The sequence below is a fragment of the Hippoglossus stenolepis genome, chromosome 24 (genome assembly GCF_022539355.2).
Source record: "Hippoglossus stenolepis isolate QCI-W04-F060 chromosome 24, HSTE1.2, whole genome shotgun sequence".
NCBI classification, from domain to species: domain Eukaryota; kingdom Metazoa; phylum Chordata; class Actinopteri; order Pleuronectiformes; family Pleuronectidae; genus Hippoglossus; species Hippoglossus stenolepis.
The window spans coordinates 9231281-9256533 of NC_061506.1; the positions used below are offsets into that span (position 1 = coordinate 9231281).

At 41.3% G+C, this 25253-nt stretch overlaps 1 protein-coding gene across 1 annotated transcript in view; it reads right to left on the reverse strand.

Annotated features, from left to right (window-relative positions):
• The window catches only part of LOC118103555 (pseudouridine 5'-phosphatase), a 31225-nt gene extending 17444 nt beyond the window's left edge, over positions 1 to 13781 (reverse strand). The window contains exons 1-3 of the mRNA XM_035150632.2: positions 13682 to 13781; positions 12661 to 12879; positions 9862 to 10091 (exon numbers count right to left, since the gene is read on the reverse strand). Of these exons, the coding sequence (XP_035006523.2) occupies positions 9862 to 10091; positions 12661 to 12879; positions 13682 to 13751 (519 nt within the window). The 5' untranslated portion in view covers positions 13752 to 13781. The remainder of the gene's footprint in view (positions 1 to 9861; positions 10092 to 12660; positions 12880 to 13681) is intronic.
• Positions 13782 to 25253: the final 11472 nt, after the last annotated feature.

Below are 25253 nucleotides of genomic sequence, written 5' to 3' on the forward strand. Positions count from 1 at the left end.
AGTTCTCCCTGCCTCTCTCCCTCCCTCTCAGTGCGAGCATGAACTAGCTCACTTTCATGTTTCATTAATCTTATTCAGGCTGCCGAGCACACCTTTGGTAAAATCTCCTGTCTCATCAGCGGCGTTACTTTGGAGTTATGAAAAATGTCTCGGCTCTCCATGGAAAAGAGAGCGGTGCTTTTTCTTTCACTTTTGGTCAGCTCAGACAGCGGCGTCGACACCACATTACTCACCTGTGGGGGCCCAGTGAACTGCGGTGTTCACAGTGAGGGACGTGAGGCTTTCGCTGCTCTGCCCCAGGCCTCCCAAGTATCACATTAAATCACATCTTTGTAATGTATTTGTTTTGCTGCAGGGAACATTTTCCATGAACATAATTCTGAACAGGAGACACTACACATTCCTCCTATATTGCGGTGTATAAAGAGGTCACGCAAACGTTTTACTAGCCAATGCTTTTGTATTTGTGCATACTTTTAGGTATTATTATCCATCAATCCACAATATTTTATTTGTATAACCCATATGCACAAATAACAGTTTGTCTCATAGGTGCGGCGTCCTTTGCCCTTAACCCTCAGCAAGAGTAACGAACTATCAAACCGTGGAAAGAATAAAAAGCGTAGCGACCTCCGAGACAGAAATGCAATAGCATCATTACAACATTGATGAGAAAAGACAGTGTCAAACATAAATGGAGAGGTTATTCAATGTTTGTACAAAAGAAAATGTCTGAAAGAGATGATGGGAGCCGTAATGACATCTGTAATAGTAGAGGTACTGCCAGTAATGGTATTATATGTGAGCAGGCATATTTCTATATCAAAATCTAGTTGAAATTATAATCCACGATTCAGCCACCACCAAGATCACGACCCAGGACCACCAACACAATCTATTAGATATAAATCGGTCCCTTCACTGATGCAATTAACCTTTCTCTTCTCTTTCTTTCTGATGGCGATTACCATATTGGAATTGCTGTGTGTAATTCATTCTGCCTCAGTGAAACTTTGTTTGCAGACTGGATGATAACAATGACATTTGAGTGGGAGAATCTGCAGTTCTCTATTTCCTAAGCAGAGCAACAGGTAGCTAACTAGCTCTGGCTACCATTAGCAAATACAGTAGTTATATTGTTGTATGAGAGGTAAAGACTGAAAAAAGACAGAACACTGATTGGATTACAATTAATTTAAGAATCTGGTACTGATAGGTCATACAGTGCTTTGAGGAAGTATTCAAATCAAAATCAATAAGCCTTCGAGTTGCCTTGTTCAAAATGCTAGATATTAAGTGTAAACACAAAGGATGTGGAGTTTGGGCTGTTAAAGATATTTCACTAACCTTGACCACACCACAATGCACACATATTTTATAATATATAATAAATAATTTGTTGTCATTGAACGTGACCCTGTCTTTTACAGAATCATCCAAAATCATTTGTAACTATCGCGTGATGTTTTCAATGCAAGCCCACTCAACTCCCAGCATATCCTACTTAACGTTAACTGCTTTCAACTTCATGTACGTCCCTGTCTTATGTGTCAGACAAAGCTGGTGTGCTGACGTCTTGCTAGGACCCACAGTGATTAATGAAGGACTTCACAGTTCATGAGGGTCTCTTGAGGCATGACCATCAAGATGCCGGCAGCTTAAGTGTTTATCACACGTTTAGCCCATTAGCCCGTCTCGACTAACACAACTAAACCCACAGACGAAGAAACAGTAGAACTACTGTAAATAGGGTGTGCTGTATTTTTTTTGTTCACTTGTGCCTTCTCTGACCTTAACTCTGTTTTCTAGCCAACAGCGAGTCATAATTTAAACAGTGGCGCTGGGAAACACAGAGAAGCTGGTTACAGAGTCTGTGATTTGTGCAGAAAATCCTTTGATTACAAAATCTAGGTCTGTCTGAGTGGACTGAACGTGTGACATCTATCTGCCTCTCTGCCTGTTTCTCACATCTTCGTGACTAACAACAAACAAAAAGTGGGGTTTTCATCAGTGGAATAAGGCAGGAAGATTGTGCGTGAGTATGCGTGTGTTATTACCATACAAGTGTTTCTTCTGTTTACCTCCCCCTCCCTGTCTGATCTCCTTCTCTCTCTCTCTCTCTCTCGCGCACCGGGTCTCGTCTCTGCCTCTCACCTCCCCTCCTCCACTCCTCTGTCACGGAGCGGGAGCCAGGGAGTGACGCATCATCATTCGTTATTCCACTGAACACTCTGTCGATTCCCCCTCTGAGCCGCGGTTTCATATCTCATCAAGAAAAATGCCAGCCCTAGCCGTGGCTGGCTGCAGATTAAAAAATCAGGTGTGCCGTGCCACAGGCAGACCTATTTGCAGCGAAAAAAGCCTTTAAAGTGAGAGCAGAGGAGTTAGTGAGGATATATCTATTGGATGCCTTCAAATTTCCCTGTTAAATTAGGCTGTAAATGTCCAAATGCCACACAAAGAAAATTCCACCATTGCTCCCTTGTTGAATGATGTCTTCTTTTCTCGGCCCCCTTTGTTATGATATGATCCAGAAGCCAATTACAAATGCAGTATTTTGGAGTTAAATTGTGATATGCAGTCCCCATCCCTTTTTATTGAGGTGAAGGGTTATCACATCAGGGTTGGCAGGACTGCTGATTGATGAACACTCGATATTACAGTGTGTGGGGGGGGGGAAAGGAGGAGTTTACACTTGCCACTTATATTTACATTCGCTCTTAAAACTGGCCCGGACTCCAGAGCTGCAGGATTCAGACAACTATTATTATTATCATATGAACTGTTGCTGCTATCATTAATTACTTCTTTACATCCATAATTATAACTCGTTGTTTTCATTATAACAACTTGTCAGAGCTGAAACATGATGGTACACAATTGTTCCTGGTCAATCTCTCTCCTCTCTTCTTTGTAAAGTGCCTTGAGATAAAGTATATTAGTTGCCAAACTTTGTCTAAGGCACAAGTTAAAAACATTTTCATCTACCTGCTAATTCCGCAAATGTCTTTCTGTCCGTGGAACTCATATCTCGTGAACCACTTATCTTGTAGTCTCGATACTCTGCATGTCTATTGCAAATCGCTGGAGGAATTGCAATGCCGAGTTTGGTGTGATTTGGACACGCGATATGTCAACATGGATAAAAACGGAACAAACTGACGACCGGCGCTCCGTAGCAGTCCGTGTGGGCAGGGCACAGCAGGGATTTGCAACTGGGTGAAACCTCACCTCAGGTCAAAATCACCGCCAGATCATTTTTGATAACTCGACTGTTTTTATTCACCGTATCAGAGGAAGAGGGACTGACATGTGACGGGTGCTCATCACGAAAAACCAGTAATTATTTACAGTGTTTGGTCCGAATTTTATCGTGGCAGTGTGTGTGGGTGGTAAATGGGGAGTCGATTTGACACCATCTTTCACAGTCAGAGACACGGATTTGTGTCCAACAAGTCTAGTTGTATTTACGGCCACTTGACGACTAAAGTAATTAAATCAGATGTGTCCTGCCATCTACGTGCTTGATCTTTTATGAGAGTCCATCAAAAATAAATGACACTAGCGGAGGATGAGAGTGAGACATGGTGACAAGTTACTCTCGATGCATTTACTCCTTGTAACCCCGATATTAGCTGACAGGGATCCATACTACAGGTAACACCATCTCCAGGACAGATGCAGATTCACTGTCTTTTTTCTGATTATTTCTGTGTCCACTCCACACATAGAAATTTGAAATGCCCAATCTCGTAATTTTAAAGAAAGACGGGAATAAAAAAAATACGATAGTCCTGTTTACTAACACAGACAGACAAACACAACAACCTTGCTGGAGCTACCAACTGTGACTGCAATATGCAATCCTCGATATTCGTCTTTATCTTTACTTATAATATAAGTTGTATATATTATAACCTATAACTTGAAAGCAAAAATCTCTCGCTCTCTCTCTGCGAGATGGGCAGAGGGGTTTTACAGAAACAGCTGTTTTACGGCTTGCAGCTCTCTTTCTCTCTCCCTCTCTCTGTCCATCTCAGTTGGAGTTCGGAGTGAAAGTTTCATGTAGCACCCCAAGAAACAAAAAGCAAGCAACTAGAAACCGATATGTTCTGTCTAAGATGTTCCTCCCTCTTTTTCTGTATCTGCGGGAAACCATTACGCTAACGGTGCAGCCAGAGTGGTGATTGTGTATGTGGGAGAAAAAGATGTGAAACTACAGCAGGGCCAATGAACTTAAATATGAATTTTATTCAACTATTTACTGTTGATAACAATACATGTAATAGAAATATCTGTTAATCTATGATCTCTCTGACCATCATCATCATGTTTCACAAGTCCAACAGCTATCGTTAGTCACACATTGGAATAACGTGTGCATTATTTGCCAGAAATATGATAAAACACACAAAGTAAAAATGCAATTGACTGGTTTAATAATTGATATCACTATTATTATTTATAATAACTTTATATAGATATTGTAATAATATTGTCATCATGAATAATTCTGGCCAAGATAATCATAAATCTGGTACAATGACACCGTGGACATCACCAAAATGTCCTTTGAATTTCCCTTCCACGCACTCAAATCTATGATATAGACTGTATATATAAAAGGGTATATGACAGTAAACTGTTTTCTATTTGTGACATCTACTGTTATTAAAATCATAAGCATATAATAAGGCTAAATCTAGCATATAGTGACTACAAATTATTTCAAATGTTAGACTTATAAACACACTACAAAACACAATATCTAGACAATGGTCTAGACAATGACACAACCGAGCGTTATTGTAACAGATTTATTGCAGAGCTGCTGTTGCAGAGCTCTTTCTCTTGACAGGGTTCACGTTACCGAGGGCATGTTTCTATTTCAATTGCTGTGCCAAGCTGTCCTCACCCAGAGTGAATACAGATGATGTGATAGCTGAAGGCGATGCTCACAAAAGGACATGGGAAGTCCACGGTCTCATTTCTAAACATTTTTTTTTTTTGTAGACCGAACAAAATGAATCTGAATCCTCAACACAAACTGAAATATTTAAGAGATATGTTCATCAGCAAACAATTAAGCCTGCATACTACGGATTATGATTATGGCCATTATACACAAAAAAAAGAATGAAAACAATGTAAGACTTTGTGTGGGGGTGTGACGGTTTTTCCTTCACATTACACTGTTGTAATTACTGTCACTTGTTCATACAAGATGTCGCGTCTCTGCCTATGTTTAAGACTTGCTATTGTTACATGGCACTCTGCATTAAAAGCACAAACAGGACCGCCACCTTTTGGCAGGGTCACCCAGTGGAACCTCAGAGTTATATCACAGTTCAGAGAAACCAAACTTTTAAATCAAAAGATAGTTTTAAGCAGAGACCGTTCAACTGATCGGCTTCACAGACGCCATGTGTATTTTAAATTGTCTTCGTCTTCGGATAAACTACAGCGGTGGTCTGCAACTGGGTCAGACTGCATGTCAAAAAGTTGGCGTCAGATCACTTGATTGTTTTATTTGATCATATCTGACTGACACGGACATTCAGGGGTCTTCCGGATGCTGATCTCCGTCATGGCAACAATAATCATAGAATCACCTACGTATGGCAATTTGTCTTCAAATTAAAATCTTCCTTTTGTTGCTGCGATGCTTTCTATCGAGCTGAATTACAGAGCTTTATTTGAAAAGGTTCCGAACTTGGGTCTGAAGATTGTGTCGCACAATGGATGCAAAAAAATCACAGCATTTAAAAGGTGAAAGGGTTCAATTGGCAGAAATTAAATATAAAATAATCCTAGTGATGTTTTCACTGGTGTGTACTCATAGAAATTGTCCTAATTGTCGTTTTCTTTACCCTAGAATGAGCCCTTGATATTTAAATAATTTATATTTACATCCGGAGCGGGTCCTCTCTACGGAGGCCGCCATGTTTTTGTTTTCACAGTAGTCCAAACTTGACAGACTAAACACCTTTTGAGTTTCTATGACAACTGAAGGTACCACAGGTTCTCTCTCATGTTTGAAGCGGAGGGTGAGATGAGGAGTGTTCAACTGGAACATACGACATCACTAAATTCTACACACCGATCATTTAAGTCAATAATTAAAACTTGCATATGAACCCCACACACATACTTCAGTATGATAATCGCTAAGTTTTCCAACTTACTCTGCACCGAATGTTTACAAAAAGCTTTGCAACATTCCTATTGCCACCACTGGGGAGATTTAAACGTTAACTGTTGCACTGGTGGAGGTGGAATAATTCCACACGAAAAAAGGAAGAACCATCTTCTCCGTCAGGTGTTATAAAAAGCTGAAGTCCTTACATCACCCCTATGCTACCTGCTGCTCCTCTCGCTCCTGTAACTCAATGCAATCTTCCACTGAGCATTTATTTCATCAGTCTCTCTGAGGAGGCGAGACCTGTTCCCGAGGTTTACCGTCCATAAATGATGGATGAGACTCCACCGCAGCACTAGCCATTTGAATCTGAACCCTTTTGTGATTTTAATGAAGGTAAACAACGATTCATTTGTTAAGCTGCAAATAAACTACAGCCCCCGAAGGAGGTTTACGAGAACAGCAGCACCGTGTACTTTTGTCATATCATAGTTACAGGTTCTCTCTGTTGACACATAGTCCTTATTTTTACATTTTAGCTGTAATATCTGTGTAATCTAAAACCACCCAGTCTTCTGTGTGACGCTGTTAAAGCCAAATCTAATTTTGTTTCTACATAAATATTCATAAATCAGAATTTACCTATTAGGACTTCACAATAGGTGTAAACCGCAGCATCTCCCGCCCTTAATCCTCGACTAGGGTAAGGAAAAAGTTACATAAAAAAAAAAATATATATATATATATATATATACAACTAAAACACTACAACAGTTCAGCCTGAGTTTCAAACAGAATGAAGTCATGTAAATCAGTTGTCTAATTGGCAAGTCACGCACCGAGGAACGATTTGTTCAAATTATCAGAACACTACCATTTTCCACACGTGTTCTACAGTGTGAGTGTTTCCTCCAAAGTAGGTCAGGCCGCACGCTGTTATTTGGTGTCTTTTAGTGAGATATTTGGCAGCTATTTTGGACTGACTCAACACTGCCAAAAGCTTCCTGAGTGTCTGAAAATATATCTTAAACAGCCCATGAACCCTGAAAGCTCACCACTTTTGATCAAAGTGCCAGGGTGGATGTGCGTGTCAGTCTGACGTCAGGCTCTGCCTCTTATAACTGAAAATGGAGCACATTAGCTTTGAGTAAAAATCCACTGGCTGACATACAGGCAGTTAAATACAACTAAATATAGGACATACTGTACATGTTGTTTGACGTACTGCTGACAGGTGGTCCTCCGCCTCCTCTACCTGCTGTAGCTCTCTGAGATCATTGTCAACCCTGTGATTACTGTCCAGTGTGAGTAAAGCTCTCACCATCAGATTGCCCGGGCTGCATGCACGACAGATCAAGCCGACATCAGCCACACACTTCCAGCGTCTCCATCTTTTTATGATAGACTCACTCTTCTGGACAGGGATTCAGAGAGTCCCAGCTTTCCAGCCAGGTCAAGACTGGAACGGTCTGTGAATCAAATCCCAACCCATGACCTGACACACATACAGGCCGCAGGCTGCTGCTACACCAAAAGCCTCCGCAAATAGATAAATGATCAAAACAAATTCAAATAAAACAACAAAGTCTACAAAGTCTAATTCAATCCTATACAGCAGCTTAACCATAATTTAATCTCTCCAGAGAGAACAACACTTTGTTCTTCATACTCTAAATACATGTTTATTTCTGAGGTGGAAGTTTGCATTGGTGTTGGAGTGGACTGCATTATACTGAGAGGTGTTGCTGTTTACTCACCACATTCACAAACACAAAGGGGGTCTGAATATTAGCTACTCATTTCAATAATGTATATACGATGCACTCCAGGACAACAATACCACTCAATATGCAGCATAGTAAACACTTTAAACAGAAGCAGGCTATCATGAGCTTTTGCAAGGTAGAATATGTGGAGGACATGTTGTATTGGAAACACAACATTTTCAGAAAACACCATCATTTGGGAGTGACCAACAACAAAATCACCTAACTTTACTCTTTGTTCTGTTTGTTTAAAGATAAAAGCATTGGGACAAACACTGTATGTGGCTCAGGGGGTTGAGAGGGTCGTCCGCCGACCATAAGGTTGGTGGTTTGATCCCCCGCTCCTCCACTCTGCATTCCAAAGTGTCCTTTGGCAAAATGCTGAACCCCAGATTGTCACTGATGGCTGTGCCAACTGTGTAGGAATGGTGTGTGATAGAAAACCCGCTGTATATTGAGGTTCTGTATAAATATGAGTGTGAGTGAGTAACTGGAATGCCGTTAGATATTACAAAAATAAATTATAGTAAAATGAAATATGAAATTATTTGGATAAAGAGGATCTAAACTACATTCCTTTGTTTTCCATTTGATAAATAGCAAACAAAAGCATTTTGAAAGCTTCCAGTGATCTAATCTAGGACAAAGCACTGCTCTCATTTCTGGTACACTTCAATTTGAAATATATCTGCAGAAAATGTTGAGTCGCATTAATGGGAGTTAAACAGCAATGACAAAAAATGGACAGGAGCAGCCGTAGGAAGGTATTCACTGTGTTGTATTACTGACCTGCCTTTTTTGGGCTATTTGAATATGAGCTATAAAGTGTGAATCTACAGTATTTATTCGATTTTAATAGATTATTCTCGGTCATTACTGTGTGTTTCTTTTATCTCAGTTTCATTTCAGAAACACAACTGGCAAATTAATGCGAGGTATACAGTGGGGGCCGTTATTGCCATCGTAAAAAACAAGACTAAATTCTGCAGCCAAAAGCGGGAGGGAGAGAGAGAGGGGGAAGAGAAAACAGTGACAAACGTTTGGTGAGCAGTAACGTTACTGTAGTTGTGTGTGTGTGTGTGTGTGTGGGTGTGTGTGTGTGTGAGCTGTAATTTAGGCGGCGAGGCTGGTGAAGATGACTGACAGCTTGGAGTTCAGAGATCTCACTGTGTTTGCAGTGCATTAGACAGACCGGTTTAAAAAAAAAAAGCAATGACATTTGCAAATGTATAAATACCATAAAGTAAAGAGCACATCTACCAATGTTTTAAAGGTACTTTAAGAAAATTGAGCAAAATCGGTCTATAATGAGCCTGTGCCTCAGCTTAACAGCTTCACTCCTACACCATATATGATTGTGTCACGTTCTTGCTCGGGGAGATAGGTTGACACAGAGCAGGGGATGCTGCTAATTCAATCAATCAAACCAATCAAATTTGAGTTGTTAAATCAGTTATTAATAGAATATACAAAATCTTTGAGATTTTTCCGTGCTTCCCAACATTGGGTAACATTTTAGAAGATATAACTACAGGGTGATTTGCTTCATAGCTGCATTTTTCACCTCAAACCATCCACCATTTGCCCATTTATGGTTTAAGAGTTAACAATTTATAACATTTAACCTGTTGCAGTGGCTTTCAAACACTCATTTAATGGAGCCTGAGTAGTGAAAATGGCCCTCTAATACTGTTATAGAGGTATGCCGTTTGTTATAGTGTCCTTTACAATGGCACCACATCATTGGAATGAACTTTGAAATGGACCTGGATGGTCTGTGATGCTTCATGCTGTATGAAAGTATGAAATCTACATCTACTTACAGCCACTAACTCCGTTGATGCCAAATGCATTTGAATATCACTTCAAAAACCACGCACAATGTGGATTGACCACAGAGAGAACTGATCACACATGAATTGAAAATGTGGTCCGTCTGTAATTGGTGGTATTTACCTTCTCTGGGGGAGCTGGAGGGTTGAATCTGCCGGCGCAGACCAGGAAGGAGTCCGGCTGAGGTTTGCTGTTCTTCACCTCAGGATCATCACCCACGACAATGTGGTCAAAACGACTGAAAAAGACTTTGTGTTGGCTCGTCTTCAACTGGAACGTCACATCAGCTGAGCTGGTTGCCACAGCAATGGGGACAGAGTGCTTCTGGAGATGGTGCACGAGTTTCTCCACACCTGGGTTGTACAACATGTTTCAAAGCGAGGCTTACGGTTAGAATAACACTGTATGGCAGCTAGACAAGGCCAACGTTTTCAATAAAAACCCCTATTGATGTGAAGCTCAGTCCCAGACAACATTTTATTCTTCTTTTTAATTTCAATGGTGCCTGGAGAGCAGAGCAGAGATGTGGGAGGCTTTTTAATCTCCAGTTTCAAGGATGAGAGTCTATAAAACCGGTAATAAAAACCTCCCTCAAGGAACACGCACCTTTAACCTGTTAGGTAGAGAGAACATGTAGACACTGAATACATCCCTGTGCACCCTGTAAACAGTGCTGCTGCCAGACAAGGCCGGCCCATTGCAAAGGCAGCCAAGAGAATGTGTTCTACTTTGTTCAAATTAGGATCAGTCAAAGGTAAATAGATCGCTAAACTTTGACCAATAGAAAGGCCACTGCGAGGCGTGGGCAAAGGAGTTCATGCAACAACTCCATTGTTCGTGTTGCTGCCCGAAGATTGCTGCGTTGCCCTGGTGCACACGCTCAGAAATGAACAGTACACCTCTGCAAAATGCATTTAAACCCCCCGAAATATGGAGGCAGTATTTTAGCACGTGAAGAAAAGAAGCAGGAAGTTAAAACCTAGCTGGGATTATCCACAATTGCCTATATGTGTGGGCTTTTTAAGGCTCTTAGAGGCCTGGTTATACTGTTAATAATAAAGCAATAAAGCTTTGAAAGTATATCATCATAAAGTGTTACAGGGAAATGTCACAAACTGTTCAGTAGAAGTTACTCTAATGTGTCTAACATCTAGTTGGCTATAAACTGGGAAACTGTTTAAATAAACAAAGTTCCCCGTGTTTTGGAGTGTAAGGGACAAAGTATACCAGCAACTAGATACGAGCTGCTGCAATGGAGTCACCAGGGTAACTGTCTACATCCAATAACGTCCACTCAAAGTGCTGGTTTTTGCCACTGACAGGTTTCCCGCAGAGAGAGGCCTTTCTGTTTAAAGAGTAAGACTCCTTTTTGTCTGACAAGAAAAAGCCGCAGTGTTTAAAGCCACCAGACTCCATTGACAAAAAACAGTCAATTTAGTTGCTGGTGTCCCGCTGACTCAAACAGTTCTTTTGTTGGAGTGGTTGTGTTGCTTTCAGTGGTGGAAGAAGTATTCAGAGCCCTTACTTATGTCAAAGTAACTAAAATTAAATAAGCGATTAAGGAAGCAGTCAAGGTATAATTACTTCTTTTTTTATTATTTTTTCAATGGAGGGTGATGGATTTGAACACAGCCATATCATCAACTATGCCTAACCATAACCTAAGACCAGAACACAACCACAGAAGGATGATTACTGGAAAACCCATTATAACAGGAAGGGAAACAGACGGGCTCCAACAGGGGGACGGTCTTAGAAATGAGACCCACACTCTTTTATAGTGGAGGTGGGCCGACCTTGGCAGAAGCAATTAGTATGGGAATACTCTCCTATTGAGCAATGAGGAGGCTGAAATAACCCTCAGCTTAGTTGAATATTATTAAAGTGCAATCTGGTTTGATCACATCTGATATATGTCTGGTGTTGTGGTGGCGATATGACCTGCTTCCCAATTTAGCTTATCGGCTAACATGGCCTGGACGTGAGCAGGAAGGTGGCAAAAAAAACCAACAATGTAGGGTTTGACCGATTAAATCTTGCCGGTGGAAGAATAATGATTAACATGATATGAAGATCTGCAGATACAATGTACTGTAAGTAACCCATTAAAACTCACACGACCTATTTTTGCTATCAACAAAGAAATCTAATTCCCTAACTAAGAAAGCAAACTCTAAATGTACCAGCATGCACTGCATGTGAGGCTCTCGGTGAACATTTGCTCAGCTTGGAGAGAGGGTGTGTTTACCTGGGCTCTTAGCCCTTTCGCTCTTAATCACATCTGCCCACAGGAACCATGTTTCAGTGTCTGCCTGACAAATGTGCGTCGCAAATGCACAATGGTACAACACAGCACACAGCAGCCGAACAACAGCCCCCATGCCTTTTTAGGGAAGGAGTAGCAAAACGGATATCTGCATAATGGTTCTGCTTAACCCTGACAATCAGGATCCTCTTGTCTTTGTTCAATAGCATAACCGACGTAAATGAAATGCTCTCATTATATAACAATAGCGACATGACATCGTAAGGATGAAATGATGAATTCAATTATGAGAGACTGCTACCTGCTGAATTGCCCGCCGTTATGCAATGCAAATGGACACAATTATTACAGATGTACTTTTTACTCCCGGAGTAATTTCTGATTTCCGTATAGACGGAGACCACAGGTTTTGAGAATCGACTGACTTATGACAACATAAAATTTAAAACCTTAACTGTGTCATCTTTAGGTTGTCACAGTGAAAACCTACTGTAGCTGGTTATTAGTTGTTATTTGTATCCTTTTTTACAGGGAAAAAGTTGTTAAATATAGTTGAAGTACACAGGGGAATGTTGCATATTGAATGCACATGCAAGAGGAGCGATCCACCATGCAGGCTTAAAATTCATCAATGAAACTGGCAAAATCGAGAATACCTGGCATGAGTTTGGCAGAGGGGAAAATCCTTTCTTGTATCTGCCTGCTCTCGGCGAGGAGCTCCTCGGCCGTCATGGGGAGCTCCAGGGAGTCCCGGATCATCTGGGCGGCGTCCAGAGCCTTCTTACCCATCACTGTGGACTTCAGGTCCCATGTGTACTGCTTTCCAAAGCGATCACATATTTCCTGGAAGGACACGGTGTAGAGCCGCTCTGTGTCTGAAGTGAGACAAACGCACAAGGAGAATGAGGAGCTCTCAAAGAAATGACGTTCAGGATTCAAAAAAATGAATGGAACCTGGTGCACAGCTCCAAAATGTTTTCGCCTGACACTCAATTTTGGCTGTGACCTCAAACTGCAATTAAAAATCCAATGTACTGCTATGTTTTGTCTCAAAAAGCACAGCATTGTTTCCTAACAGAACACTTCACTGTGTTTTTTGCGTTATAAAAGGTTAAATATGCATACGATGGTAAGCCAGAGGTCAACCATCAAACCTGACATCATTTAAAAAATAAAGGTATTTTGAAGCTGCCAGACTTAAAAGGCACATATATGATCACCAAGCTTGCCCCAACCCATTTAAACGGTTTAATAGATTATAATCTTTAATTCGGCAAACGCATGACTTATAAAGCAAGTTCTTACTGTCATTAAAACGCAAGTTTAAACGTCTTGCCACCACAGTGGAAACACTAGTGGTATTTGATTCACTGTCAAAATCAGGCTAAGCCACCGTGGACTTTGGTGTATTTTCAGAGAAATGAAGCACATGCTGATGTTTTAAAAAGGAAGCCGAATTAACAAGCAGCGAACAATGTTCCAAACGCTCAACACAACAATGTTCGGAGTGACCCGCAACTTGTGGATATGTGCGGAGGAGTCTTGAACTTCCGTATTTGCCTACGGAGTGCCGGATGAGTGAATGAGTTGTTTCGCCACAGTTTTAGCGTAAATGCAACCTCGCGTGACACAGCTTAACAAGATATGAAACACACACAAAAGAACCCGTGTAAACACCTAATAACAACCCGTCCATGTCGAAGAGGACATGGCTCACAGGTTTGTAGCAGCTGCTGGACACAGACATGTTTAGACAGCCGGTTTGCTTCCGCGTTGACTATGACGGGAAGGGGACGAACAGAAACTAACACAGAGACGAGTGAAGTGTATTAAAAATAGAAAACAGTGCAACAAGAATGACATATAAAACATTTCTAAACATTTTTTGTAAATTCGGTTAAAATAAAACACACTATCAGTGGAATGTGTTGGTTTGGGAAGCAGCATCAGAACGCAGGGATACTTTTTAGTCGGCAATATGCAGTGGCTGCTGGGTAATGAAGTCCATACTGAAAGCTTATTATGATACATATTGTCAAACCTCTCAACAATCACAGGAGTAACAATTCAGCAAACTTTTTCATCTATTTTACAAATCCACTAACACATGCACGCCCGGCAGTTGTTTTGCAACAAACAATTGTGCAAGAAACATTCAAATAAAAACGTAAAAAAGATAAAAAAGATAAACAGAATATTCAGTGAGTTTTCAGAGATAAAGAGGATCCAACCAAAAGAGGCTGAGGAAAATAATCATGGAACTTCTTGTTGGTCTTATTATAAATCAAAAGAGAACAGACTGTGGTGATGGGCAGGGTCAAGGTTATTTTTTTTAATGCTGTCTTCAAACCCATGAGGCTGTGGCTTTTTTTTTCCGGTGTGTGATTTCCAAGTGTGGAAACGTAGGCATCCAGAAGCCACGGAGGCTAACAATTTGCAAGGAAGCATAACACCCACACACCTGAACGCACTAACAGCCAGCCGTCTCTCTCTGTCTCTCCTTCTTCACACACACACACACACACACACACACACACACACACACACACACACAGACTACAATCACAGCCGGTTGAATAATACGTTATTTATAAATGTCTGGGTTTGGAGTTGACCAGTGCGCCATCATTGTGTGCTGAGAATGGAATTATTTCGGCGCAATGTCACTCTGTAGGCACTTCAGGGATCTTATCAACAGGAGCAAACTAAATTCTTTTCAGTGTGTCCACAGAAATCAAAAGGGAAGTATTCAATCAAACACAAAAAATAGCAAGTTGCACATGGTTATAGCTGTGAAGTGGGCTGCGTGCATGGGTGAAGTCATATGATTGTTTCGGACAATATCTAGGGGCTCCTCTTCAAAAGGATAAATAACACGTGTTTTTATTAAGTCAAAATTCTGTGTCTTACATTTCCATTGTCCACAGAGAGGGGCCACTGCAAATTACTGACGAGAGGCCGCTCACTGTATTGTTACCAGCACTGCCATCTTTTTCTGAATAATTGGGAGCCCTGCGTTAACAGAGTTTGTCTTGTTAGTGTGACAGAGATGTCAGGGGGTTGAGAGAACCCTGTAACCTGGACTATCTAATGAGCCTATGGCTTTCAGGTCTAATTGGGTGCCTGCGAGTGTGAAAAGGAGGCTTTGAGTCCCGTTGAGTGTGCTTTGGGCCAAATTGTGTAGTTTAGGGAATTGGCCGGACTGACTGGGAGCTTGGAACACTAAACAGGAGCAACAACCTCGCGTCTTTCTCCAGGAAAGTGCAGTTTCCTGATAAAACGCACACACACATTAGGTATAGTTAATGGAGAAACTCTGACAAGATAAGTACTTTTGTTTTGTTCAAGCAGGAAATAGCTCAGGAAACGAGGAGCCTGATGATGCCTCCAATCCCACAAATCAACGCAGCAACAGAAAGAGTCTGACAGTCTGGTGGAAGTAGCAGGAGATTGCTATGAAGCTAGCCCAGAGCGACACTTTGCTGTCTGACTGGAACAGTGTGTCTGTAGATATAAATAGTGGGGTGGTAAAAATCACAGCACAGAAACACAGTTAGTTAGTTTCCACGTCTTCCCTCTGGAGCAGGACTGCGGCAGAGACACTGCTACAATTAGACTCAGACATGCTTGGATTCAATGCTTTATCTTTGCTGCCTAATTAATACAATGCAGACATCAGCAGTCAGTGTGGTCCAAGTTTGGTGCAGTAGATAAGACAGTTTACTTGATTAAACGCAGAACTGATGAAGACACTACTAATGTCATTCTATGCTCTTAAACTGCAGTTATTTCTCTTATAACTTTCCTATGTCTGCAATTATGGTAGATCATGATGGTGGTTGCTGTTGATCGTGGACTATTATTTTGAAAAAGACTGCTTGATATACAATATGCCTACTCACACACTCTGACAATAACGCCTCAATTCATTTACTTTCCATTATGTTACAAACTGTTCCTTCTCATCAATTTTGTAAAGAAGGACAGAGGATGTCCCACCTCGTTAAAGCCCTATGAGACAAACTGGGATTTGTGGAATATGGGCTATACAGGTACAATTTGATTTATTTGTTGAATATCAGATATTCTATGTATATTGGTGGAATGAAATACTAGGGGATCCGAGACGAGCGCCGTCAGGTAGGTGGCACAGCAGGTCACAATGTCAATGTTGGAAAATGAGGACAATTGAGTGGGTCTTAACCCAAGGTGTTTGGAGAGGGAGCGACCGGCTGCATTGTGTTCGCAGATGTGTAGAAAAACTGAACCATAGGACTCATTTCTCTGCAGCACATAGTCACAAATTGTAGACCCCATGGCACAATGAGATTGTTATTTGTATGGGTGAGTTTTTTCTCCACACAGCTCACTCTCAGTCAATACATGAAAAGGGCTCACCGGCTAACAATGTGGACAGGCCCTGTTATTTCTTTCTCTTTATTTACTTTTGATTCATATTCCTCTTCCTCCACTTCCTCTGTTTTGCCTGAAATTCTGTGCAGTAACATGCTCGGTCAGGGCACGGTCACACACAACGTAGCAGCGGCAACCTTCACCTCCCGTTCACTTCCAATCCGTGCAAGGGGTCGAATAAAACGTCCCCTTCCTGAGTCGAAGCTGCCTTGGACCCACTATTTTCGTCTGCATTAGCATCAGTGTGACTGCCCTCACTTAAGAGCTTCTCAGAACAGATCACACAGTTCCAACTGAGCATGGTAGAGAGTTTGAACGTGACAAGTTGAACTGCAAACAGTTCAGGGATGTGGTTCATTCAGTTTGCGGCTGGGTCAACTGCATCCTAGCAACAAGGCTAACTCCCTATTAATGTTAAAGAAATAAAAAAATAAATAAAACATGAACGGCTATTTCAATGGCTTTTATACTTTACATAAGATTTTATAAAAACGGTTTCATCGTTTTTGCATGATCTTGCTCAGAGCCAGACAAACGGCGAAGAAAAAAATAACCTCCTTGGCAGTGGTAAATATATCAGATGGTTCTGTGAGTGAAATCCTGCAGGGTGAAAGAATGATATTTCTGGAGATGGATGATAACTTGGGCAGAACTATTGCAAGTTAATAGTTGCATTGCCACCCTCTGAGCTGTCCATGCAAAAATGTGTACTACAAACTAACCTCATAAATTGGACTTATACCATTATATTTTATGTGGAGCTGCTCTCTATTGGACAAATATATCTAACTTCAACTTTATTTAAATAGCACTTTAAACACAACCTTGTTGATCCAAAGTGCTTTACAAAAAAAAAAGTGATAACTGATAAGCAGTGATAACAATAATAAAGATAACAACAACAATCCTAATAGGCTACTACACAACACAACAATTTAGGCACATTGAAGTGAGTTTTGGGGCAGCGATGGAGGAAGCCCTGTCCCCCAAAACACTTAGACCTTAATCTTGGGACAGAAAGCAGTCTCTGCTCAGATGACCTCAATGTCCTGACACTGTGGTATGGGGTCAGGAGCCCTGACATGTGGGATGGGGCGAGACTGCTTAGTGCCTTGTACACACACATGATCATTTTAAAATCAATCCTGTAGGTGACAGGCAACCAGTGTCGCGAGGAGAAAAAGGGTGTAATGTGTTTTTTTTTTTACCTCGTTAAAACTCTTGCTGCTGCAATTTGAACCAGTTGGAGATGGGATAATGAAGACTGAGCCAAAACATAACGAGTTGCAGTAATCACGGCGTGAGTATATGAGGGCATGGATGACTTTCTCCCGTTTGGAAGTACTGAGACATTATCTGAGTTTGGAAATGATGCGTAGCTGCATGAAGCACCATTTTACAACATGATCAATTTGTTTCCAACATTTTAACTGTTTTAACTAAAGATGCCAAATGCCCAAGTCACTAATAAGATGCTGTGTTGGCAGCCATCCAAGATGTGATGTCATGAAGACAGTTGTTGAGGTCAACTAGCTTGTCATAGTTATGAGGTTCAAGACGGAGGTAGATCCGTGTATCATCCGTGGAACAGTGAAAAGATATGTTGGGTTTTTGAATAATGTGACCTTGTGGAAGCAGGTAGATGGAAAAGAGGATTGGGCAAAGTATGGAACCTTGGGGGAGGATAGGAGCTGAGGATTGAGTTTCTAATGGAGATGCTAAAGGATCTGTAGGATAAATGTGAAGAAGCAGAAAGCAGAACCAGAGACCCCTGCCCATTTGTTCAGTCTGTGGATGAGAAGAGACTGGTCTAAGCCTTGGCTTGTCTCATCTAACCCTTGTTGTGCCGTCTCTATCTTGCTGCATGAACACCAGAGTGGATTCCAACAGAGACATTTTGTACCTTCTTCTAGTTGTTATCTGTTTGGCTTCTTCGCTCAACCTCCGGACCCGCAGATATTGAAACAGAGAACAGGGGATCTCTGACCTACAGTACAAAGTGGTGGATTTAAGCAATCTTTTTCTGTTCTTATTCTGTGTACTGTCAACCTGAGTAAGAGGGTCATTAAAAAGAGTGGAAGCTATGGGAAAGAGAATAAAACAGATCTGGACCATTTAAATCTCCATAACAGATTCCACCGGCTATCTCCACTGTAATTACAATAAAATTAACATTTTTGTTCAACGCTAAACAATGAGTGTTTACTACTCAATTAAAAACATCAGCCCTGTGTAACAGTAGCTACTGTATAGCACGGGTTCTAATTTCTGCTGCCTCACATATTGCTTAAAGTTTATAAAACGCATGTATTGATGAAGCATTACTGTAACATTTAAGCTGTTTATCATCTTTACGTGCATTCCTATTCCCAATTATGCTGTAGATCGACTTATCAAGTAGGTGCGCTTAGTAAATGAATACTTTTATTTAGTAAAGTGGGATCAATATCAAGTTTGTTCTGTGTTATTACGACACTAGTCTTTCAGGCCAACACTGTCACATTCACAGATGATACCGTCATTTGTAATTCTCCTCCAGTTTATCCTTTGATTACTGACTGTGACACTTGCACAGGAGGGACGGGCCCTAAAGCAATCAATGCGCGCGCACACACACACACACACACACACACACACCGCTATTTACATTGCAATGATAAGCTCGTTAGCTCTCTGTGGCTGATCAGTATCGCCCTCAGCAATTCCCCAGCCGGCCATTTGTCCTGGTCGAGATATCGGCAATCACCATTTTAAATGAGGAGAGGTGATATGAAATGCAAATTCAGCAACTAAAATCAATGCCGTTCACCTCGGGGGAACCAAGTAAAGGCAGAGCGCCCTCGTACAGACAGCTGTCCTTACGCACTCTGAGGAAGACATTACATTTCATTACGAGACACAGAGAAAGCAACACGATTTCTGACTGAGACAAAATTTCTGTCTGCAAAATCACCTTTTTAGCAGCGTCCATATGACCTTGTCCTAGGATAAAAAGTATTGAGGTGTTGCATTTCCGGGGGCCTGCTGTTGTTCATGTGGGCACAGGGACATTATTTCGTTGAGCAGACTTATTTGGATTTTTCTAATGCAATGGTTATTTCATTTCAAATCTTTCCCTTTAATTTGCACAACCTTTTGCAGCTAATTGTGTACTTCAGGAAGCTAAGTGCTCCACTCAGTCGCGGGACAAGGTAACTCCATCCTTCTGAAAGGCCGAGGATCAAGTTGATGTATCGTGTGATTTGTTCACTTCCAGAGGGTCTTCACCATAACTCCACCACTTCTTTTCATGTTTAATAACCTTTCTCAATAAAATTAACATCAAGATATGATTTTAATGTCCCCTACACATTTCGTATGCACGCATTAATGCACACGTACAACCTCGTACAGCGGGGCGGCATGGTGATGCGGTGGTTAGCACTGTCGCCTCACACCAAGCAGATTCCCGGTGGAGTTTCCATGTTCTCCCCTGTGCTTTGCGTGGGTTTTCTCTGCTCTTCCTCTCACAGTCCAAACGCAGATAGAGGTCAAGACTGTAGGTGTGAGTGTGAATGCTTTTTTTGTCTATATGTTGTCCCTGTGTTACACTGGTGGTCTGTCCAGGGTGAAGCCTGCCTCTCACCCAATGTCAGCAGGTATTGGCTCCAGCTAAAAGCAAATGCGGTATAGATAATGGATGGATGGATATAGCACCACTATATGCAGCACCTTTTTCCATTTATACATTGTTGACACAGCCTTCAAGGGCAATTTGGGGTTGAGCATCTTGCCGAAGGACACTTCAGCAGGCAGACTGAAAGAGCCGGGAATCAAACCACTGATGACCCTCAAGTTGATGAGCCTCTCTACTCATGCACTGCAGAGTAGAGAGATCCATTGGATCAGCAAAGATAAAAACCTTGCAGAGTAGCCTTTTGAACCATTGCTCATGATTTTTTTTTTTTTCAATTCATGGAAATTCCACTTGTCCCATTATGCAGACTGGTTTAGCACAAATGGCATCTCAACTGTAACTGTTTATAAAAGGCATTTGATCAATGCCGTTGTAGCGACATCATTTCTACGTTTTGCACAAGTTTTCCTCATCCTCCATCTTTCTGATTCCCTGTAAGGAATTCACTTCAAAGTCAAGGCGGGTTCATGCAAATCTTTTCACCAGACTGCCTGTGAAAATTCGTAAACTGGACATGTTTGTTTGAAGTGTGAAGCAAGGTGTCCTTTTGGTCTCATCAGCCCCGCAATTCAGAATCTGATTTATCAGAGGCCTCATTAACCTGATAAACTTGAACGAATGTGTTCGTGGTAATATGATGGTGATGAGGTTGACGGTGAAGACGGTAAATATAGTGCTGCGCAAAATCCCTCCCATTCTGCTTTTACTGTGAGGAACCAAATTACCCAGAGGGAGGCTGTAAGCACTCGAGACTGGAGTGTTGAAGAGTATGAAGAGTCTTCCCCTCGCTGATGATAATGCTCGGCTAATTATGGCACTCTATTTACAGGCATCTCCATTTTCAATTAGCAGGTTGATTACAAGAAGACGTGAGTTTATGTGGAGGAGTTTAGTGTTTTGATCTGTGGGATTTTGCATCTATAAGTTCCTTTTTAAATGTTGTTGTTGTTATGATGTGGTACTTTTAAAGGATTACTGACAATGGCTGTTTGCCCTGTATATAAAAGCTCACACAGCGTATAGCAATGGGGCTTTTCTTCTTCCCCCTACCAGCCTAATAGATGTGTGTTTCTTTCTTTTGCTGGACAGGAGCTTTTACAGGGCAGCAGGCCGCTACCCTCAGGTTTCATCCATACGGTGGGGGGTGTTCACATGTGGTCCTTTCCCCCCCCTTACCCATGGTTAGCCAACCCCTGCCCCCTAGAAGTCGCTTTAACTAACAGACCATTGGGTCGATTGGCTATGGCGCAATTTAGGTGCCACAAATCTGGTTAGTGTCTATGTAGGGTTCAAAAGCCTGTTTCATTTTTTCTCTCTTGTTTGATTCACCATTTTTAATTAATTTGTGTGCCTATCTTTTACATACATATCTGTAATCGATTAAAAAAAATTGATTGTTCTTGTAATAATGTTCATTTCCGGACCTGTACCATTCTTGAGCATTTTAGTCATTTAATGGATTACTTACCCTTATATTAACCTAAAGTGCCTTAAACAAATACCTTAAAAACATGCAGGGTGTGATAAATAATGACGAGGAGAATTCTCCTCAGTCTCTCTTAAGCACCCTGTCCAGTAAGTGGCTGCAGTTATCTGCTCACCTGGCTGAACAGATCCGCCAGTTGCATGCAGAGCTGTCAATCTAGCAGAGGGCTGCAATGGTGATTGAGGCGAAACGGAGGGCTGCAATAAAGCTCTGGAGTGGCTGCCCAGGCCACAAACCCCAATCCCAACCTGATGACCACCCTCGACTGGGATGAGGGTTCTTTTGATGAAATCGTGGACAGGCTGGTGCCACTGCCCCCTTAAATCAACTCTGATGATGATGACTGCATAGAAACCAGAAGGCAAATGACTAGTTTAACACAGACATTGAAAGACCAGAGTGGAAAATGCTTTGTCCAGTTAGCACAAATGGCCGTCCACTTCACATACCTTTGCATGGCTACTTGACATGACTTTTTTTTCCCAGGATATCCCCATTCAGAACGTATCCGGAAAGTTCCCCTTGTCTTTGCTGACAACCTGTTGCTACTTAGCAGATCTTTGGTGGCTTAGACAACAACCTTGAGCTTAGATAGATCCTCAAACTTGTTTAAAGGTAAACCTGACAAACTGCCACCTGTACGATTGGTAAAGGCTCCTTGAATTACATGATTATTGATTGGGAAGCCAAGAGGTTGGCCGGGGTTCCCATGTGGATACCTGTCATTATTACCTGCAATTGAACCCGACACAAACAGTATCTGTATAAAATCTATAAATTGGTTGCACGTATTGCAGAGGGCTCCTTGCTGATATTTGACTTATGGTCATTTAGAGCATGGCACAATTTTCATCTTGAACAGACACACAGTGGTCAAGTTATTGATTATTTACAGCAAATGGTGTACCGAAAAATCTCACATAAGAATCACTTAAATTAATTTAAAATCTTTGTTAAATCAAGATGTAAGGAGAGGGTTGAAGGGGTAGACTTTCACCTGCATTTTAAGAGGAATCTACAGATTTGGTCTAATCTTTGGTCTAGACTATTTCTTTACAATCCTAACATTTTCTTCAAACTCGTGCAATGTGATACGGTTTGGTCTCTGTTGTACAAATTAGCCTTCGCAGTGGCTCGCTTGTGTTTCATTGTTGGAGATTGAATTGAAACATCGATGCGTTTCGGCCTTGAGAATGCCAAGTATGCTGCAGAATATGCTGTGGAACTCTGAGGCACTAAACTGCTAGGCATCTCTATTACTGCAGCAAATCCTCCACATTTTGATTGTTTCCGTCTGCATAACTTTGACCTTCATTATCTTTGTTGTCTTCAATTTTATATGAGCATCATCAGCAGCTCTACCTCATCTTCTGTTATTTGCACCAGACTATACGTAATTAGATTGGGCAAATCTGTGAAATCCTCACTTAAGTTGAGCAAAATGACATTGTGATTCTGTTCAAGTGCTAAACAAATGTAACCGGAGGAGACCCAGTTCTCAGCAGCCTCAAGTTTGGATGCAGAGATCCATTTAGAGACGGCATGCACAAAAGCTTGCCGTGTTTACTGAGGGTACTTTGAAGCTGGGCAGTGAGAGGCTTGTTGTTCCACGGCTGAGAATTCAAAACGAAAATCTGTGTGTCTGTGCTTTTACTTCACTTCACGTTCATCTTTTTAATTGACACACTGTTTAAAGCTACAATATTAAATCAGTTCTTTATACTTGAGCTTTTCAGTGAGTGATATTTCCAAAAGTTGATGATTTACATTATGTGTTATAGGCTTGACGTTATCTGTTTTTGCGGAAGTGTAAGTTACATTATGTTGGACTATAAACAAAAAACACAAGTTGTTTGTAGTATTCTGTGTCTAAAATTGCTTCCTCACCTAACTGTTTACTTCAAATCCACTTGTTTGTGTTTTTCTGTTTGGTTGCTTGAATCAATTTCCTACTACAAGTGCCACTCTTCTTTGCGTCGATTTATGATATTCAAATGTTTGTGTTTTGGGGTTTTTAGTGTGCCCAAAGTGGGGACTCAATACTCGTTGTGTGTAAACAAACTGTTTCCATTTTCCCATCCTGTTTCCAACTGCCATCTGCCACTTGCACATGTGGCCCAGTTGCATTTCGGGCTGATGATCGTCATAATCACTTATTTATTGGAGAGCCCTTGGTAAAAAAAGCACACACCAGGTTCAGTAAAGTGAACCGCGGCCTGCTGTTAGTCACAGAAATGTGTGTCCCCGCAGGTCAATGTAGCACACGATGACATCATGACTACTCTCCAATGAATGTGTTGCTCATAAAGCGTCTGGGTAGTAAGGCGTAATTTAAGTGTGCTGGATTACTTGTGCACTTGAGCTTTACCCTCTGTTCTCAATTCTAATCAGCTGAACGCCTCTCTGAATTCTAGTCAGTCAACCTTCTTCAAGTCATATCATGACTGTGAAGATTGTGCTCTGTGTTCCACTTTAAACAGTGAGTATACGACTGTGGGCCTGTTTGTATTTAAGTATGTGCAGTAAACAGCAATACAAATAGTGTGCAATTCCATACTATAGACTACACAGCCCCAACATAAAAACCAGTTCAGTCAGGAACACTTTGCCATGATTTAACCTTTTATTGCACAAATGGAAATACAGTTATGCTTGGAACAGATGGCTCCATTTTTTTGGATGTTCCCTGGATTAGCCACGCAGCATGCTAAGATAAAACAGGGAACGCATGCAAACCCCCCCAGTGGGTGTAGCAGGCAAGATACATTTTGTTCAAGATGAATACCATTTACCACAACCATGTTTGGACTTAGTGCTAAAAGGTGGAGGCTGAGGTGGTGGAGGAAAGTAGCCAGCAGCAGAGCATGAGTGGTAGTGTAGCTGAGCAGGGATCAGTGAGGAGGAGGTCGTATTTAAACATAAACCTATCAGTAGCTGACATCTTATGACAGCTGAGCTCATGACTCCGTGTCCTGCATGAACTAACGATGCTTCATTTACTGGTTTTGTAATGTTTAAAGTAATGTTTTAAAGTTAAGGAGAAATATATTGCAAACAAGATCATCCTTTCTTTTTAGGAGAAACAGAAAGCAGTCGCATTTTACTTATTCACCTCTTTTGAAATTGTCTGTGTGAACTTTTCTCTCAGGTTTAGGGTTAGGCTGGATGTTACCCCTTGGGCCTGCAGGTCATGACAATCATTTTAATGTTGACATTATTTTGGGAGCAAGTGTGCAATACATTGTGTATACAAAGCATATAAAGGATGCAAACCACATCACGATTGGCAAAAAAAACCTTACATTTCCTGAAAAGCTCCTCTACCTCCAATGTATGTTAGATTATGGCACATTACTGAACTAACCCATGAATATTACATCACCTGTGTTACTGAATATGCAACATTGGTGAAGTGTTTAACTGGCGCTGCAGGACTTTCTGTGTCACGTTTGGTTTGTGGCAGACAACAGATCAGACCAAATGGCATTGTGGGCATGGTGTGGAATTTAATAACACAGGCAAGCAAAGAAACTGAAAGTGCAAATGCAAAAGGATCAAAGCAGGAAAACAAAAGTATTGGGACATTTTAACAAACTGACAAAGCAGAGTGGGGAGCACAGGGAGACTATATAGATAAAGGAGGCAGTTGCAGAGAATCACAGGACTGGGAAAAC